The sequence below is a fragment of the Bos grunniens genome, chromosome 5 (assembly GCF_055505025.1).
Source record: "Bos grunniens cultivar Pamir isolate PY7600 chromosome 5, Bosgru_T2T1.0, whole genome shotgun sequence".
Classification (NCBI taxonomy): domain Eukaryota; kingdom Metazoa; phylum Chordata; class Mammalia; order Artiodactyla; family Bovidae; genus Bos; species Bos grunniens.
In genome coordinates this window covers 106,904,736-106,923,913 of record NC_141169.1, presented here as the reverse complement: position 1 = coordinate 106,923,913, position 19,178 = coordinate 106,904,736, and the positions used below count along the sequence as shown (strand labels likewise).

At 43.6% G+C, this 19,178-nt stretch overlaps 2 protein-coding genes across 10 annotated transcripts in view; one reads left to right on the top strand and one right to left on the bottom strand.

Moving 5' to 3' along the window:
• FERRY3 (FERRY endosomal RAB5 effector complex subunit 3) overlaps positions 1-778 on the bottom strand; it is a 39,914-nt gene extending 39,136 nt beyond the window's left edge. For all 3 annotated transcript variants that reach the window (XM_086402361.1, XM_086402359.1, XM_086402360.1), the window contains exon 1: positions 717-778. The gene's annotated coding sequence lies outside the window, so the exon portion shown is untranslated. The remainder of the gene's footprint in view (positions 1-716) is intronic.
• Positions 698-18,860, top strand: RAD51AP1 (RAD51 associated protein 1). Of its 7 annotated transcripts, XM_086402370.1 has the most exons (11): positions 864-1,264; positions 3,348-3,397; positions 5,173-5,314; positions 7,278-7,358; positions 7,828-7,931; positions 9,446-9,532; positions 10,245-10,394; positions 12,699-12,857; positions 14,871-15,005; positions 16,825-16,882; positions 17,692-18,857. In XM_086402370.1, the coding sequence occupies exons 1-11, from the start codon at positions 1,248-1,250 to the stop codon at positions 17,789-17,791; spliced, it is 1,083 nt and encodes a 360-aa protein (XP_086258496.1). In that variant the 5' UTR covers positions 864-1,247; the 3' UTR covers positions 17,792-18,857. The 7 variants fall into 7 exon arrangements, with proteins under 7 accessions (XP_086258491.1, XP_086258492.1, XP_086258493.1 ...); XM_086402367.1 differs by lacking the exon at positions 16,825-16,882 and having other exon boundaries at positions 720-1,264; positions 5,173-5,321; positions 7,217-7,358; positions 17,692-18,860; XM_086402368.1 differs by lacking the exon at positions 16,825-16,882 and having other exon boundaries at positions 742-1,264; positions 5,173-5,321; positions 7,310-7,358; positions 17,692-18,860.
• Positions 18,861-19,178: the final 318 nt, after the last annotated feature.

The window sequence follows — 19,178 nt, the reverse complement described above, 5'->3', positions numbered from 1 at the left end:
AAATAATAAAGAAAGAAAGAAGCTTTTATATAAGAGCATATCAGTTTTTTAAAAAAACCAAAGGCTGCTAAGTACACATGAGGCAGACAGAGGCAGTAAAGGAACATTTTGCAGGGAACTGAAAATTAATTAAATGTGGGCGCATGGTCTCATTTTGTTTAGAGTCAATATTCTAGGCAAACAAAAAGCACTAGCTCTGGTTTCAGTTGATTCACTCTTTAGAATTGTGTCTCAAAAAATTGATACTTTGGTTATCTCTCTCTGGTTTGTTATTACTGCCTGCGTGCATGGGTGTGCTCAGTCGTGCTTCACTCTTTGCAACCCCAGGGACGGTAACCGGCCGGCTCCTCTGTCCATGGGATTCTCCAGGCAAGAATACTGGCGTGGGTTGCCGTTTCCTCCTCCAGGAGATCCTCCCCCCACAGGGATCAATCCGGGGTCTCCTGCGTTGGCAGGCGGATTCTTTTACCACTGAGGCACCTGGACACTCCCCAGTGCTGAAATCAAGGAAGATTTCCATACAACAATGGGATTGGAAGAGGGGAGGTGGACCGAACTCATTCAGCCAACAGAATGGAGGAGGTTCGGAGGCTTGAGTGAGTCAGGGAAGGGAGGGCAGACTGTCGGGCCGAGAAGTCTCAGCCGAGTGAGGGAACAGCCCCCCGACTCGAGGGTTCCAGCCCGAGGAAGCTTCCTCGCTCCGGTCGCGAGCTCACCTCCTCTTGTTCCGAGTTCCCAGCTGTCGGCAGTACGGGTCCTGACCATCGGCCTTGGCGCTGGGCCCATCAGCTGACTGCTGCCTTGTTTTTACAGCCGGAAGATCCGCTACGGCTGATTCTTCCAATTATTTTCCTCTTTCCTGGCACCTCGTGAAAAATTCCTCGGTCTAAATGTTCCCTTTTTCCATCCTACCTATTTTTAATCATTTAAAAACTGTCGGAAGATGTATTTATACTATTATTGTGCATTTTGGAGACGGCGCAGAGTAAACTCTCACGACGAAAGTGAAGCGACGAAACACAATCTCAGTTCGGGCGGACCGGATGCGGAAGGGCGGTGCTTGGGGAAGGCGTGAACTAACTGCGCATCGCAGAACGCATGCGCGGCAGTTGGAATGGCCGGCCAGGATTGGCGATCCGCGGGATAGGCGGAACGCTCTGGATTTGGTTTTGGGCGGGAATTGAAATTGCCGCGGCGGCTGCCTGCTAGAGCCTGAGAGCTGCAGGTTTCCAGCCTCGGAGGGGACCATGGTGCGGCCTGCGAGGTGAGTAGCTCATGGCATCCCGCGAGGGAAGGGAGGAAGGTCAGGACGACGCTGTAGGCTGCGTTACCTGCACGGGATGAAAAGAAGGGCCGGAGGATCAGGTGGCGATAGTGGGACGGACAGGGAAACACTCCAGCCTCCAGCGAGAGCTCCCGCTCCTCGGAAGGGTCCTGTCAACCTAGCCGTTTCCTTCTCTTGGCGTCCTTGACATTTCCTGGCGTTTATTTTACCCACCCCGTTCAACTAAGACCCGATTACCCTTTGCATTGCTATGGTTTTTCCAGTAGTCATGTATGGATTTGAGAGTTGGGCTGTGAAGAAAGCTGAGCGCCGAAGAATTGATGCTTTTGAACTGTGGTGTTGGAGAAGACTCTTGAGAGTCCCTTGGACTGCAAGGAGATCCAACCAGTCCATTCTGAAGGAGATCAGCCCTGGGATTTCTTTGGAAGGAATGATGATAAAGCTGAAACTCCAGTACTTTGGCCACCTCATGCGAAGAGTTGACTCATTGGAAAAGACTCTGATGCTGGGAGGGATTGGGGGCAGGAGGAGAAGGGGACGACAGAGGATGAGATTGCTGGATGGCGTCACTGAGTCCATGGAAGTGAGTCTGAGTGAACTCTGGGAGTTGGTGATGGACAGGGAGGCCTGGCGTGCTGCGGTTTATGGGGTCACAAAGAGTCGGACACGACTGAGCGACTGAACTGAACTGAACTGCTACTTAGGTGTTAATTCACTTGTTCGTCACTATATTTGAGATAGAAAGTTTAGGTCTCTTCAAAACCTCTGGGCCTGAAAGTCAGTTTGCCTGAGTCATATGGCTAGTAAGTTACTAGGTAACAAGCAAATCTAAGCCAGCTGGCGCCATATCCTCTGTGTTTTCCACCAAGTGCTGTTGGAAATTCTTCCTCTACTTTACCTCAGTCGAGCACCTTGGAGACCTAGGGTCAGCCATTCATTTAATAGAGTTTCGAATATACTTACTTCTGCCCTGGAAGTGTGTATTTACTAGGTATATATACATATATTTAGATGCTGGAGGTTGCATTCTAAGGGGCTGAAAATAAACATGGGAGTGTGAGAGAGTGAGAGGAAGGAAAGCCTTACTTTAATTTTAATTAAAAACTTTTTATTGAAGTGTAGTTCTCTATTATCTTGTGTCTCTGGTATACAGCAAAGTGATTCAGTTTTATATGTATATATACACATACACGTGTATTCTTTTCCATTATGGTTTATTACAAGATATTGAATATAGTTCCCTGTGTTATATAAACTTTTTATCTATTTTGTATATAATAGTTTGTATGTGCTAATCCCAAACTCCTAATTTATCCCTCCTACCCCTTTTCCCTTTTGGTAACCCTGTTTGTTTTCCATGTCTCTGAGGCTGTTTCTCAGACTCACCATGTTTTAAATGCCTATTGCATAGTGAGCCATGGAGAAGGAAATGGCAACCCACTCCAATATTCTTGCCTGGAGAATCCTGTGGAGGGCGGAGCCTGGTGGGCTGCTGTCCATAGGGTCGCACAGAGTTGGACATGACTGAAGCGACTTAGCATGCATGCATGCATTGGAGAAGGAAATGGCAACCCACTCCAGCATTCTTGCCTGGAGAATCCCAGGGACAGAGGAGCCTGGTGGGCTGCCGTCTATGGGGTGGCCCAGAATTGGACACGACTGAAGCTCCTTAGCAGCAGCAGCACAGTGAACATGAATTAATATTGGAAGAGATAAAAGAAAATGGCTTTCAGTATCAAGAAGTTTATAATTTAATACATCAGAATTCACATATAAAACAAATACATACAATAGGAAATTCTAAATGCCCAATGGTAATTAAACAGTGTATAAACTTTGTGTTAATTATATTGATTATTCCTACTTTGTTCTCTGAATTAACTTTTTTCCTTATCAAGTATAACAATCTTCTATCTTTGCTGTAAAATGCAAATCATGTTTTTAATTTACATGTGCTTAAGGGAATCCAAACATTTTTATTTACTCAAGAGTATTAATGGCCTTAGAGATTGGAGGTGAGAAGTTGACATTTCTATAAATAAAATTTCTGTCTTGGTCACAGGCATAAGAAGCCAGTCAATTACTCCCAGTTTGAGGACTCTGATAGTGATGGTAAGTAGAGCATCTATTTCTTCATTAAAGGTTTGATAATTTATATCCTTAGTTTATAGGATATATTATGTATGGGGGCGTGTGTGTGTGTGTGTGTATGGCTAAAATATGGTTGTACCAATTGCATATGAGGAAGGTCTGGAGAAATAATTTTTTTAGCATTTAGAATAATTATGCTGATCACTACACTGACAAGAATTAATATTGGCATAAATCATAACCACACAGGGCCAGGAGAAATGATTTTTCAGGTCTAAACTACTCTAGATCCAGGTTCCCCGTGTCTTTCAGAGATGCAGATGTGTTACAGAATGTGTTGTAAAATCCTCATTAATGATAGAGTAAAGCAAGCCCCTGAAGGAATCTCAGCCTTAAGCTTTATCCTACTGTGTTACATTTGTACTTGTCTTTGTTATTAAGAGAACTTTGGTCAAAAACTTTGAGAAACATGGTGTTAGGTTACACTGTACTTCAAAGTAAGTTTTTTGTTTCTTTCTTAGACCTCTGGAGTTTTCTGGGAGTCAAATGTTTAGTAATCCCTTGATTTGAAGGAATCTGTTTTTGCTTGGAGCCCAGTCTTAATGTGCGTCTAAGACTTGGGACCGAAGAGTATAGAACATGACTTGATAGCTTTTTACTCTTGTCATCAGTCTGTCGCAAAATAGGTATAAACTGCTGGCTGTATTCTGGAAACTGTGGTGTGGAGGTGGGGGACAAGTCACAGATTATTGTATTTCTATGTGGAGAAGCATAAAACACTTGTTAATAATGGGAAAGTCCATGATTCAGACTGTGTGTACCTCGAAGGTATACATACGTGTCATGTGTGCGTTTGAAAGTTAGAGCAGCAGTTTTATGTTGAGTGTCAACAGAAGAATCACCTCAGTTCTGAGGATGGTAAGACGAAAAACAATGAAGACAGAATGGCCTGGAAAACAGCATCCCTTTGCCAAAAATCAAGTTACTGTGGTGGGATCGTAGGAGGGCTCTTAAGGTGATGATACCACTGTAAAGACGGCTACTGTAAAGTCCTAAGTAGGAGCTACTTTCTCTTCCTCCAGGTTCCGATGCTTCTTACTTTACTTAGCTTGGTTGTTGTTTTAGGAAAGGTAATGGGGATGAGATGGCTGGATGGCATCGCCAACTCAATGGACATGAGTTTGAGCAAGCTCTGGAAGTTGGTGATGCACAGGGAAGCCTGGTGTGCTGCAGTCCATGGGGTTGCAGAGTCAGACACGACTGAGCGACTGAACTGTACTGAATGGGCCTTTGAAAGAAAGTATTTGGCTGTGTTATGAAATTTCCATAAAAATAATTTTCTTCTACTTGTCAATATGATAAAATTATACATGGAATTTTATTGATTTTTCTAATGGTTTTGGAGGTTTTTAATTAATCGTTTTTTTCTTTGCCACTTATATACGCTAGCTTAGTGGCCCTTATAGTTTTTCAGGGAGTTAGTTTGTGACAGATGGATGTTTTTTTTTTTTTTTAAGTCACTAAAACAAAGTTGAAAAGCTCGAGTGAGAATAAAGACAGTATACCAACTGTCTTTTTTAGATTATGGAAAGCAAACAGTGCTTATCTTTAAAACTTGAACACACATAGTAATGATTCTCAACTACCAAGAAAGTAAGTTTACCTTATTTCTTCCTTGCTGCTGCTGCTGCTAAGTTGCTTCAGTCATGTCCAACTCTGTACGACCCCATGGACTGCAGCCTACCAGGCTCCTCCATGCAATTTCATATATTCTGTTATTTTTAATTCACGCATAGATGATTTTGTTCCTGCAACCGCACCGTTAAATAAGAAATCCAGAACAACACAAAAGGAGTTGAAACTAGAAAAACCAGAACCTAAGCTGAAGAATCTCCAGGAAAAAGACATCTCACTACAAGAGAAAACCCCTAAAAAAAGGTGAGAGGTAAGACATGCAGTGAATATATGACGTTAAATGTGTTAATCTAAAAGAGATAAATTCAAACTCTTGGTCTAAACTCTGAACTTGAGCAGAATCATAGGTCTTATTTAATTCATGTAGGAGAACAGGAATGTACCACTAATCCCCTCTGGCTTTCTGAACTGCTTTAAGTTCATGAATGCATAAGGAAATAAGCATTGAAGTCATAATCTCCAAGTTTACAAGGTTTATCTTGCCCTTACAAGGAGACCTGGCACCTGGCTCTGAAGTCCTCAGGTCTTACAAGACTACCTTGTTTAAAGTTATGTCTGTAAGGATTATAAAATTCAAAGGCAGATTTCTCAATGAGATGATGGATGTTCCCTAAACTTGTCATCATTTCATGATGTATATGAGCCACATCATTGTGTCACACACCTGAAACTTACACAGTGCTGGATGTCCATTGTAGATAGCTCAGGAAAACCAGAAGGAAAAAAAAAGTGAAACCGTGTATTTCTTTACAGATAAAAAATATTTTCACTTTATCTTACTGAGTTTTGTCCAGCAGTGAGAAGGACCCGTAGTTTCAAACTAACCCTGGAGTTCCACTAGTTAGTACTTGGAGGCAGTGGGGGAGATGGAGGGGAGGAGTCTGAGAGGCCCCAGACTTGCAGTGTGGGGAGGAGGTGGCCGAGGAGGGATTCCGACAAGTGGAACATGGCATGTGTGACGCTTCACTGCTCCAGTGGTGTGAGGAAACTTCCTTAACAGAGAAACTTACCCCCACATCATTCTCTTCACTTTTGACTCTTTGTTTTTGAGCTTCTTGTACTATCTTTAAAATATAGTTTAAAAAACGACCAATGGATGGGAAAAAAGATTTGCAAATCATGTGATCCATTAGGGACTTGCATCTAGAATATTTAGAGAACTCTTACAACCCAACACTAAAAAGGATCATGACCCAATTTAGAAATGGGCCACGGACTTGAATAGACATTTCTTTAAGGAATATATACAAATGGCCAATAAGCACATGAAAAGATGCTCACCATCCATAGCCATCAGGGAAATACAAATGAAAACCCCAGTGAGATCATATGCACACCCACAGGAATGGCTGGAAGCAGAAAGACAGATGGTAGCAGGTGTTAAGGAAGATGTGCAGAAATGGACACCCTCATGCATTGCTGCAGGGAATATAAAATGGTGCACCCTCATTGGAAGACAGAGTAGCAGTGCCCCAAAATGTAGGGTTTATTATATGACCCAGCTAGGTATATGCCCGAGAGAAATAAAACTCTGCCCACACACAAACCTGTACACGGGTATTAACAGGAGCATTAATCATAATAGCCAGAAATAAAATGTAAGTAATCCAAATGCCTGTCGATTAGTGATTGGATAAATAAAATGCAGTATACCCACACAGTGGAACCTTATTCAGCAATGAAAATAAATGAAGTCCTGGTACCTGCCACAGCATGGATGAACCTTGAGAACATCATGGTGGGCCAAAGAAGCCAAGCACAAAAGGCCACATGTTACGTGATTCCATTAATATTAACACGGAAGGCCCGAAACAGACAAGTGCATGGAAACAGCACGGAGATTAGTGCTTGCCAGATGTTGGGGCGGGAGAATGGGGGCTGACTGCTAGTGGGTAAGGGGTTTCTTTCTGGGATGATGAAAATGATCTGAAATTAATAGTGGTGGTAGCTTCACCGCTCTCTGAATATACTAAAAACTGCTGAATTGTAGGCTTCGAAGGCTGCATTTGACACTGCATGACTTATATCTCAATAAAACTTGTTATTTTTAAAAAGTACTAAATCCTTCAAGGTGCATCTCAACATCTCCTCCTTTACGTAACCTTTTCTGTCTGTCTTTTTGCATTCCCTTCTTAAACACCGGAGCACTCTTGACCACCTTGAACAGGAGCCATGATAATCTGTTTACATGGGATAATTATTCCAGGACTTTCTTTCCTACCTCCTCATTAACCGCAGACTCTGAGGGCACGTCTAGTATCCTGTCTAGTGCAGTGCCTCACGCAGAGTAAGTACTTACTGAAATACTTGTCAGAATCCAGATTACATGGCAGAGCAGATGTAAAAAAAAAAAAATATATATATATATATATAGAGAGAGAGAGAGAGTAATTTCAGTTTAACGTAGGAGCTGTAATAGCTGCCTAAGGAGGTGTGGGTGAGGTCACAGAAGTGATGTTTGAGCCACGTCTGCTCTCACTTGGGCGGGTGCTTCCCACCTGGACAGAGCTGGTGGTGAGGAAGAGATGTCACAGTGACGTGGACACCGTCACCCACTGCCCGTGTCTGTTCTGTTCTGCTGGGTCCAACATGACACTTACATTTCAGGAGGTGGAACGTTAAAGTCCATTATGATAATGATCATTGTTTAAGAACATCTTCCTGAGGTTGGAAACTCTCAGCTAACCTCTCTCAAGGTTTGCTATTTAGTTGAGACTGATAGTTTAAAAGCTCATTATTATTTGTGTGTGTTTTAGGATGGCTTTGGACGATAAACTCTACAAGAGAGACCTAGAGGTCGCACTGGCTTTGTCAGTGAAGGAGGTTCCAGCTGTCACCATTGATGTGGAGCAGTCTCAAGGCAAGCCTAACTTTATCTTCTGTAATTATCTTTGAAACCTTGTTGAAAGTGAAAGTGAAGTCGCTCAGTCGTGTCGGACCGGGATTCTCCAGGCAAGAGTACTGGAGTGGGTTGCCGTTTCCTTCTCCAGGGGATCCTCCCAACCCAGGGATGGAACCCGGGTCTCCCACATTGGAGGCAGACGCTTTAACCTCTGAGCACCAGGGAAGCCCCGAAACCTTCTTACCCCTTTTGTAATCATTTCTTTGGATGAGCTTGTACAGGGGGAAGGCTGTACTTTTAATACTTTGGACTGTAAAAGGAGCAGTCTGCAGAGGGTACTGTTGGATTAGTTGTTTATTCCATCATAAAACTCGTCCACACACAAATATCTCTGCCTAACACTCAGGGTCCACTTGAGGACATGGACCTTGATCCATGTGACCCTGGATTCAAAGTTCATCTTTGTACACAGTGAAAATGTAATTTCTTGGTCAAATAAATTGACCTTTGCATCCTAACGGCCCACTTCCTTTCCTCCAAATTGCAATTAGTTAAGCATCATCTAATGCTGGTAATCTTTATTATTCAGAAAGATAAAAGTACTAATTTGGTGAGCAAACTCAGTAGACTTGATAGGTTTATGACTGCTGACTTTTTCTGTGGACTTTTCTTTGATTTTTCTGGTAACTAGGAAGCAGATGGCAATATTGATATCCTGAAGAGGCAGAAATCATTATTCTTGGAAAAGACATTCATATTGCTAAAATGCTTTCTGAATTAAACTACTTTGGCCTAACTTCTTTTTTGTTGGAGGTTATTTTAAGCACATTCCCTTATTTAAGGGTAAAGATGTTTAAGTCAAAGCGCCTGCTGTTTGACAATAAGTGAGAGAGTGTTGATTAGAGGGGCCTTTATCAAAGAAACTTAAGAGAATTGTCTTACACCTAAAATTGGGAAAATGAAAATCTCTTTCCTATAAAAGATTGTGACGTGTGTAACAGGATTTCCTTCTCCGAGAGTCATGTATTCCATGGCATTGGGAGCAATACTCTAGATCATTTTAAAGTCACAATAATGATTGAAGAGTTTCTACGTTAGTGAAAGCACGGCTCTGCCTACACAGGGATGATAGTTAACATTTATGAACTGTTTCCTTTGTGTGGGCACCACAACAAGCTATTTCCACATTCAGCCAACATCTCATTCCCCACAGGAGCCTCGTTTAATCCCCACCCTCTTTCTGTGTCCACATTATGGATGAGGAAATTAAATCTTGTAAAGGATAAGCAGCCTCCCCTTCGTACATAGCTGATTTAAGAGCCTGAATTTGAACTTAGGTCCCGTTAAAGTTTGTGTGATTTCCGAGCCAAAAGTCCTAATCTTAGGCTAGCTTCGGCAAGTCAAATCAGTGCGCTACTTTGAGTTTGCTTCATGTGTCTGTATCTAAATGCTATCAGATCTTAGCACTTCTCTTGGTTCTAGTCATTGGTTGATTAGGGTGCATCTGCATGTTCCTTCTTGCTGATATCCAGGCTTTGACAAACATGGCAAGAAGGAAACAGGAGCAACGAGTAAGTCTCCTCATGTCTCCAACTGCAGTGTAGCCGGTGATTATTTAGGTAAGTTTTTTATACTAATATTTACTTTTCCGTCACCATTTTTCTAACTCTTACTTAAATTCTTGAACTAAAACTAGAACCAAGGTCTTCACATTTGTGAAGGTTCTCTTCACCTCTTCTCCTTCGTCTCTTTCTGTGTTCAGTCTTTCACTGCAGACCTGGTTCCTTCCCTGGGTAGGGTCACGGCTTCCCCTGACTTCTAGTTGACAGGAGTTGAACCCTGAAGAAAGGGGCTGCATCTTCCCAGCTCAGCTTGAACACTCTTGGGGAAAGACTGTCAATTTGGGTCTTAGACTTAGGCTTAACCCAGACTGCTGCAAGGACACTGATGTATTGTATTGACCAGACTGGGCTCTGTGGTCTGTTACTAGAAGCACAGGAAAGATGAAGCTGGGCAGATTTTTTAATAAAAGCAGGTGTGATGGAAGTCTACTTTGCAGTTCGTCAGATGTTGTTTAGTCACTCAGATGTGTCCGACTCTTTGCAACCCCATGGACTGCAACCCACCAGACTCCTCTGTTCGTTGGATTCTCCAGGCTAGAATACCGGAGTGGGTAGCCATTCCCTTTTCCAGGGGATCTTCCTGACCCAGGGATCAAACCCAGGTCTCCTGCATTGGCACGTGGGTTCTTTACCACTGAGCCACGTGGAAAGCCCCTCTTTAGATGTTACTGGGCACAAAAACTGTCTTTTTTTTTTTAATGTCCTGAAGATCTGGATAAGATCACTGAGGAGGATGAGTCTCAGGACACTCCACGGAGAAGGAAGGCTGCATCCCAAGCCGTGGTCCAGCAGAGGAAGATTCTCTTGGAAAATGGTTATGACGACGGAGCCAACGACTCTGAGCCAGACTTTGCAACTGGTAGGTTATGTCCTCACTCAAGCTCCACCCTATGGAGAGTCAGTCAGAAGTTCCCGGAGACTCCTGCTGTACGCAGAACACTGCTGAGCGTTGACTGTGCAAATTTGAGGAATACAGGACAATTAAATTCAGCTGTGCCTTTGGTGGAAAAGCTTTATCCAGAGGTGAACTTTAAGCTGTGCCTTGAAAAATGAGTAGCATTTAAGGGTGAAATAGCACTTCTGACTGATGGAAAGGCATAGATCACAGAACAGGGAAGTACATACACAAGAGCTCAGTGACACTAGAGATTTCTCAAAGAAGTAAAAATGGAACTGCCTTACGATCCAGCAGTTCCATTCCTAGGTATTTATCTGAAGAAAATAGGAACAGTGACGAGAAAAGCTACATGCCTGCTGTGTTCACTGCAGCATTATTTACAATAGCCACGACACGGAAGCAACCTAAGGGCCTGTCAGTAGATGAAGGGATAAAGAAGATGTGGTACATATATATGTTTGATGTATGTATATTGGGGTTGTTCGTCCACATTTATCCAGCAGATATTTGGGTTTCTATTTTGGGTGCTGTATTCTTGACATGAGCGCTTACCTTTTAGGGCGGGGACATGGACAGAAAACCAAGATCTGAGGTGTCAAGTGTTGATGGTTTTATGTACTTAAGAATTCATAGATTCCGAGAAGCATCTCTTGTTTTCTTGCTTCACTTGCAGTCCAAAAAGACTGTCTCTTTTCCAGTTCTTTGAGAGCTGGTTTGGTTTTTCTCTGCTGCATTGTTGCAATTCCCCCCAAACTCCCTGGGTGGCTATGCTTCCCATCAAACGCTGTGTGGTCCAGCCCCAAGAACTCCCGGCCTCTCAGGGCAACTCACTGGGGGGAGGTGGTTACCACCGTCCAACCTGTGCTGTAGCTGCACAGCCTAAGCTTTAGGCACAGTCTCCCTCCTCCCAGCCTTCTGACTCCTCCTGAGTCCCCCACCCCAAGAGTGCACAAGTCCACGCTGTCGTGTGGGTCTGGAACCCCCTTCGGATCCCTATCCAAGCCTGCTTTACCTACCATGGAAGGACACCTGTGTTCCCTGTCTTGCTTGATACACTTCAAGGAGTGGTATAGCCAGTTTATTTTCTGCCCTAAGCTGAGAATGGCTCCCTCTCCTATCCCCTCAGAGCTGATGGTTTATTATACTTGAATGTGCTGCTGGAATCATCTCAGACAGCCTGCATTATCTGGAGCAGGGTCCCTTTGTTAAGTGACATTTCAGAATTTCCCACTGCATCGGCTCACCCTAGATGAGAGAAAGTGCCTTTTGTGACCTTCATTAGGGAAAGAAAAGTGAAAAGGAGAGAATCAAGGCTTCTCCTAAGGACATATAAAGCTCTCCGAAATCCATAACCCAGTGTCCGGGTTTTCAGATTCCCCAGGAGGAGATGCTAATGCTTGGGATTCTGGATGTTCCGTCGCTGCCCCTCCAGTTTATGTACATTGAGTCCTAGCCTGTCCTACAGTCTGTCCCCTCAAGCCAAAAGAGAATACGTGAAATACCATAGCTGTTGAGTTTACAGGAAGCTGTGCCTCCTGGACTCTGTGTTCTGAAATTCTAGAGAGGCTTCTCTACCACCTGCCCTTCCCAAATTCAGATCCTCTTGGGACTCCAGAAATAATTACTTGATTTTGCCAGGTGCTATTTATATTAATAGCAGCCTTCATGCAATCTGCTGGCCTTATATAGTAAATTCTGTATAACCCGGTAACTGTTACGTGCATACGTGGGTTGATCATCTGTTTTTAAAATTGTGTTAGTGTGGGAAGAGTGACAGATAAGGACATCACAGTTTGAGATCATAATGACATAGTTGATTTAGGCAGAGGCCATCAGCGAGAGGCTGATGAGCACCTTTACGATGGGGATTCAAGCCAGGCATCCGCTGACCCCACCGGGAGCCGGGCGGCCACATGTTCTGTGCTCTCAGACTCGAGTGACACCATAGGCAGAGCAGAGCATCACCTAGGAAGCGTGTTCATTACCTGCATTAACTCAGTCTGCACAAGAGCCCCGTGGTGGAGGCAGTAGGGTCCTCCCCATCTTATACATGGGAAACTGAGGCACAGTGATGTCAGGGGCCTGTCTGAGGTCAAGGACACGTAAGTGAGGGGCCCGGATGCACACCCAGGCACTGTGCCTTGTTCGGCCCCTGGAGATGGCACGACACAGTGGGGACAGGGATGTGTGTGTGGAAGGTGACGCTGGAGCCCCGGAAGCCCTGCGTCTTCCAGCAGAGGTGAGCAGAGGTGTGATCTGTTTCAGGTGAAGACTCTGAGGATGACTCTGATTTTAGTGGGAGTGAAGATGATGAAAGCTTCACTGTGAGAAAAAGTAAAGTTAAAGAAACCAAACGGAAAGAATTGAAGGCGAAACCTCCAGCTGAAAAGAAAGAGAAGCCTAAACCCAAGCCTGGTGCTAGGGGTAAGCCAGTCCCTCACACGACACTTTACGCCGGAGACGGGTCTGCTTTCCTTAAAGTGCTTCCCACCTCTGCCCTTAGTCCCCCTAACCTGTGGGGTGTTCCTTTCTTGTCACAACCCGGGGAGGATGGCAGGCTGGGCTGGGGTGGCAGAAGGCCGAGGGGGCCCTGAGCAGCTCCTGTCCCCTGCATTTCATAGCCACAAAACTGAGGCTCTCAGAGGTCAAACCACATGTTGGATTCTCACGGCTAAGCGATGGCTGGAGCTAGCCCCCAGCTTTGTCCATGCAGAGCCTGGATCTGTCCATTAGACACATTTTCTCCAAGCAATTGAACGGGGAGGTGGTGTATCTCATTTGCTGCTCTTGCACATGACCGGTCTTGGAGGGGAGAACCCTTCTGTCTGTGTTTAGGGCCCTTTGGTTTCTTCAGAACATATTCAGTTAGAGGAAACCAGTTTTACAAGACAACTTCTGAAACTAGTGACAACCTGAATGTGGAATAGTTTCTTGTGTGCAAGAAGTTGGGATGTTTGTGAGTTCATAATACATTAATAGATTATTGTAAAATATAACTTCCTTAAACCTGATTTGTTTTTCTTACTGATAGAGTTTTTATATCTTAGTTGTTTAATATATTTATAGTATTTGAAACTATCGTTCAGACCCCATTGCTAAGGATGGCCTTAGTCTCACCTCCCCTTAAACAGATCAGTGCTGAGTACTGGTGCCGAGTACTACTGAGAAATGAGAACTAAGTACTGATAGAGTCCCGTAATTTTTCCCTTGGTAGAGAAAATTTTAAGAGCTATGGCATCCAATACAGTAGCCACCAGCCAAAGTAGTTCTGTCACATTTAAGATCATTAAAATTAGGTACAGTTTGAAAGTCAGTTTCTTGGCTTTGCTGCCACATTTCAAGCGCCCGCCTGACTGTGGCTTGTGGCTCCTGATGTGTTGGACAGCACGAAATACAGGACAATCCCCATCACGGCAGAGAAGCCTGAGGGGCAGTGCTGACCTCGGGAGTGTGGATGGTACTGGGAAGAGGAGTGCATGGTGAAGGTGTTCACATCAGGCACTCAAGATGCTGCTGAGGCGTCCTGAAGCAAGCGTTATCTGAAAGAGACAGTGTCTCCTACTTCTTCTCCCTCCATTTCTCCCTCCACCAAAAACAAACCCAAACCCACTCCCATTCTGTGTTCCTTCTCAGATGGTGTGTCCATGGCGAGAGTTTGCGAGCCCTGATTATTCCTGTGTCTCCAGCACCCTCCTTGCTAATGACTGAAAGCCCTCCACTCTGTTTTCCCCACTCTGTCCCACTTCGTTCATTCCTGATTCGTTCCGGATCCCCTCTCACCCGGGCCACCACGGAGCCGCTTAGGTGCTCTGCTTTTACACCGCCCTTGGTGAGATGCTTCTAAGCGTGCCAATCCATACGGCTTGTAGGTTCCCCCAGGCCCACCTCTAGGTTCTGTCCTCTCTCCACACTGCAGTGTAATTATCTCTTTACTTTTCTGCCGTTTCTGCTAGAGTCTAGTGAGGGGACCATAAATTCCCTCGGAATAGGATACTCTGAGACCCTGGAGCCTGATACATTGAATATCTCATGACGCATTGTGATGGGACATTGTTGTGTGAGTTACAAGTGTGGACTCTGGACTCAGACGTGGTTTCCACTTCTGGCTCAGATGCTTACTAGCTCTCAGACTACAGGCTGATTGTCAAATCTGTCTGTTTCCTTACCTGACAGTGGGGAGAGTCATTTCTGTATTGGAGCTGCCCTCAGGGTTAAAGGTAGTGTTAAAGGATACACTTACCATACTTCCTAGCATAGAAGTGCTCAGAAAGAAGGGCTGTTCCTAGGCCCTCTATAAATGTTGATTAATGAAAGTTTTCTGGATTTATGATTCTGCTTTAATTTTTATAAGCTGATGGAACTGTATAATCTTCACACATGCATGCTAGACTTCAGTCTTGCACTGTGACCCCTGTTTTATGTATATTTTCAAACAAGTGACTTCAGTAGACTGCAGTCCAGCTGCCGTCAAGTCAGAATCTCGGTCCTCACCAAGAAAGGAGGCCAGTAGGACGCCTTCACAGATACGCAGTCCTGCAGCAGAAAGCAAGAGACCTAAGTGGGTCCCACCAGGTATGTATAGGGTGTTTATTTACTGCTCAAGGGCAGGGACTTCGAAAATTGCCACAGGTAGGTATTTTTTTCTTGTAAATGTTACGAATGAGTGCTTCCTCATATTATTACTTGAGGATAATAATATGTAATTATTACATATTATTACTTCCTCAAAGCTAAAGGTTTTTAATTGCTGCATTTATTCATCACTTGTTATTCCCTTATATTTGAGCATCCAAGTTGTTTATTATTTCTTCATGGTGATAAATAAGGTTGCAATTAGCACAGACACCCTTACTTTAGAAATCTGGGCACATCCCTGGTTATTTCCTGGGATAAATTCCTAGTAGTAGAATTACAGTGAAAGAGTACCAGCATTTCAGATTCCTGACATATGAATGAATGTTTGTTGACAGATCTCTTTGGTCAAGACATGCTGACCCCTCCAGTGGGACAGAAACCTTGGGAATTCCAGCATTTAGCAAACTCGACCTTCAGTGGTTACATGCTTGGCTTCTCTTTGTTTTCTTTTGCTCCATAGCCCAGTCTCATGATCCTTCATGCTTCTTGACATTCCTAAAACCTAGTCCAGGTTCTGCTCGTGTCATACCCAGACTGGTGGTGACTTCCTGCCAGTCCCTCTCCACTTCCCCTCGTCCCGCCCAGGAGTCCTCTGCAGTGGAACAGATGCTTTCTTTGTTCCGTCAGCACCATGGGTGTGCACTTCTGTCCAGCTTCCTCCCCCTGGGATGGTTTTCTTCACATGTCTGCTCTCCTTTACCGAGTCATTCCAAGTCTCCTGGGGTTTCCTATCCTTCTTCTCCATGATGTCCTTTGGCTGGTCCACAGTGATCACTCCCCTAAGGATGACCGACTAGTCACAGACGGATGCAGGCCTGAGACTCCGTGGTTGCTTCATTTCTCTGTGGCCTCATTTCATCATCTGAAGTGGCAGGCACTGTATAATCTTTAAAGTCTTCTGGTTTCAAAATTATAAGATTTTAGGGAGGACTTAAAAAGTTTTTGGAGAAGGAAAGGAGAAAGGTTATTTACTGAAATAATGATGCTGTTTCAGTTCAAGGGTATCTCTTAGTCTATTTCTTCTGAGAATAATTAGTGATTCCTCAACAGAAGAAATTTTAAAGAATTGATATAATGAGTTACAGAAGTTTGAAGGCAGCATGAGCCAAAAGATAAGAAATAATGGAGTGATGGCTAAAGAGTCATCGTCATAAAACACAGAGTGCTTGCAGACTCGTCATGTGGAAGGTGGGGCAGGTCAGGTGCTGGCGGCAAGGGACCGGGGCTTGAGTGAGCGGGCGTCGTGCCCTCTGTAAGGAGGCCACGCTGCTCTGCTCCCCTTGCTGTTCACATGCAGGGCAATGGGCCATGCATTTCCATGTCTTGAGCTTTTCAAGAGAAGCCAGAAACCCACATTTTAGTGAGAAATCTCCTAGTTCATAAAAGTGAACTTAAAAGTCGACCAATCAATATATATGAGAGCAGGATTTGACTCTCAGGTGGCCAGCTGGTCTCCTGTCACAAAGTTGAGAAGACCAGCGAGGCTCCAATGGGAAAATGAGCCAAGGACATAAACGTACTGCTGCCCCCAAGAAGTACCACCAGAAACAAATATGAAAAGAGCGGCAGTCTCAGTGGCAATTAAGGAAGCATTAAACAATAAAATACAATTTTATACCTCTCAAGCTAGAAAATAATAAAACTCAACCAGGGCATCTGGGTTGTGGGGTAGCAGGTGTAATTATTATAAATTTGTAATCCTTTTATAGGACAGCTTAACAGGAACCATAAAAATAAACCTGTCTTTTCTTTTCAGACCTACTTTTGGGAATTTACTCTTACAAAGAATTCAAAAGAAGAAAAAGTAATAAGTGGTTTTTTTTATAACCATTTATAGAAAAGTGGTGAAAAACTAGAAACAACCCAAAAGTTTGTTGTAGGAATTTTGTCAATATATGACACATACATGCAATTAAGAACGATAAATCAGATGGCTAGAATCATGGAAATGTTTATAAAACCTTTGTATGAAAAAATCATACACAGTTGTGCTTGTTGTGGTTATACTCCATATCAACTGCAAACGTATACGTGGATAAATTCTGAAATTTAGTACTCGGTGGAAATAATCGCTCCGTTAGTGTGGTAGCCTGAATGAAATGTGTAAATAAAGAAAAATGGTACTTGTCAAAGTTATTTACTGTTTGAAAAATAGACTCTTTAAGGAGTATTTGTAAAAGTTACAGAATTTTAAAAAATGTGTTAGATTTGCTGCTACTTTAGAAATTCTAATTACCTTTTTTTTAATGCCTTCACAATCAGTGTTGTTTGCTCCCAACTTTCCTATTTAGCTTTCACATTTAAAGCTGCAGTGTCATTGCACTGGCCTCTGGGGATGTTTGCTATCCGACATACTTTCTGCTCTGTAGTACTTCCCACTCTTTTGCTCTAACTTGGTAGAACCTACATAGCAGGAGAAGGAAATGGCAACCCGCTCCAGTACTCTTGCCTGGAAAATCCCGTGGGAGGAGCCTGGTGGGCTACAGTCCATGGGGTCGTAAAGAGTCCGACACGGCTGAGCAACTTTGCTTGCTTACTTCTGCTGGCCTCTCCTGTTTCATAGACTGATCTTTGTGAAGAGATGTCTGACATGCTCAGCATCAGGTGATGTGCTTTCTTGCAGCCATGTCTGGAAGCAGCAGCCGCAGCCCCCTGGCAGGAGTGGCCGTGAAGTCTCCGAGTCAGAGCCTCCGCCTCGGCCTGTCCCGCTTAGCACGGGTTAAACCTCTGCATCCAAATGCCACCAGTAGCTGCGTGTAGCCACAGGAAGATGTTTGATTAAGAAGCTCTCACTCGTATAAGCGGGTTTAGATTTGAGGAGGGAAATGTAATATAAAGGAATCCTTTAACGTCATATAAATTACCTCTACCTGTTTTGTGACTGTTCTCTGCAAAGCTGCCCAAGACTTCAGCAAGAGTTTTATGTGGATTCTCTTGGAATGTCCTTTCCTTCTGAAGAGCATATTCTCCTCCCTCAGTGTATGTAAGCAGTCACTGTGATCACTTTGCTGTCAGCATGACACGGAAGAGGTCCACGTTACACGCTGCTCGTTGCCAGTAACAGGATGCTGCTTCCTGCCTTTGTCAAGTTGATGGCCCCTGAACTTCGTGTGCAGAGTTTATCTCGCAAGAGGAAGATTCCCGCTTCTCCCAGGGACGTTTCTGCACTGACAACCTCATTGTCAGTTTTATTGCCATGTGTTTCATATTTTAGCCAAATGTTTTTATAATGAGAATTCAGAATTTCCACATTGAAACAGTTGATGTACTATAGTGTATGTCTCCTGCCTAGAAGTATTAATAGATGGTTATAGCAAATAAAATTTCATGACATTTCATGAAGCCTTCATTGTCAAAACCTTTGATATGCACTTTCCCTTGATACCATTGCATCCGTCTGTCTATAACTGTCTGCATTTCATGATAAAATAAGTGCTCTGCAGAAAAAAAAAGTTATCCGTTTTGTTGTAAATACAAAGAGGAAGAGCTGTTTCTTAAAGTCATCACTGTACGTGAAGCCCATGTTTAACAGGTGGCTGTCAAGTTGTCATCCCTATTGTATTAGCATCGCTCTTCAGGAAGCTTAGATACGAGTTCGCTGTGAATAAAAGTAGTAATAGATGTTTTTTATTTACAGTGAAAATTTCAACCAGCTCCTGATCACTTTTTAATAAAAATTCTCTGAATTTTAACCATTAAAAATGTATATAATACTTAATTCTTGGTTTATGAAATATGTTAATGTGAAAGTAAGTAATTCAGACTTATGATTAAAGTGAGCATTTGCCTACTGCCGCTTTGTATATTTTTTCTTGTCTGGTATATAGTTTATACTGTGGTGCACCCCCAACCCACTCCCCCCTCCCTGGCTGGAAGCATGCTTTCCAGGAACACGGGGTGGAGGGACTCTGCAGTTTAACAATGAACATTAAGAGCTATACTGTGCTAGTACTGATGTCATTGATTAATCACCTGGGCCAGCGTGATGAACCTGTTATCTCTGTGGTGTTAGCCCACCTATTGAAAATTACCTTAAAGTGTGCCCAAACTGGCTTTGCAGGAAACACTCATGGCCATTCTGGTGTCAAACCCAGGGTACATTTTCTCACT

Bases quoted from the DNA above. Each gene is read 5' to 3' on its own strand.
- RAD51AP1 (XM_086402370.1), top strand. The intron at 9,533-10,244 runs GTAAGTTTTTTA...AATGTCCTGAAG, and splicing joins TGTAGCCGGTGATTATTTAG to ATCTGGATAAGATCACTGAG. The intron at 12,858-14,870 runs GTAAGCCAGTCC...TTTTCAAACAAG, and splicing joins ACCCAAGCCTGGTGCTAGGG to TGACTTCAGTAGACTGCAGT.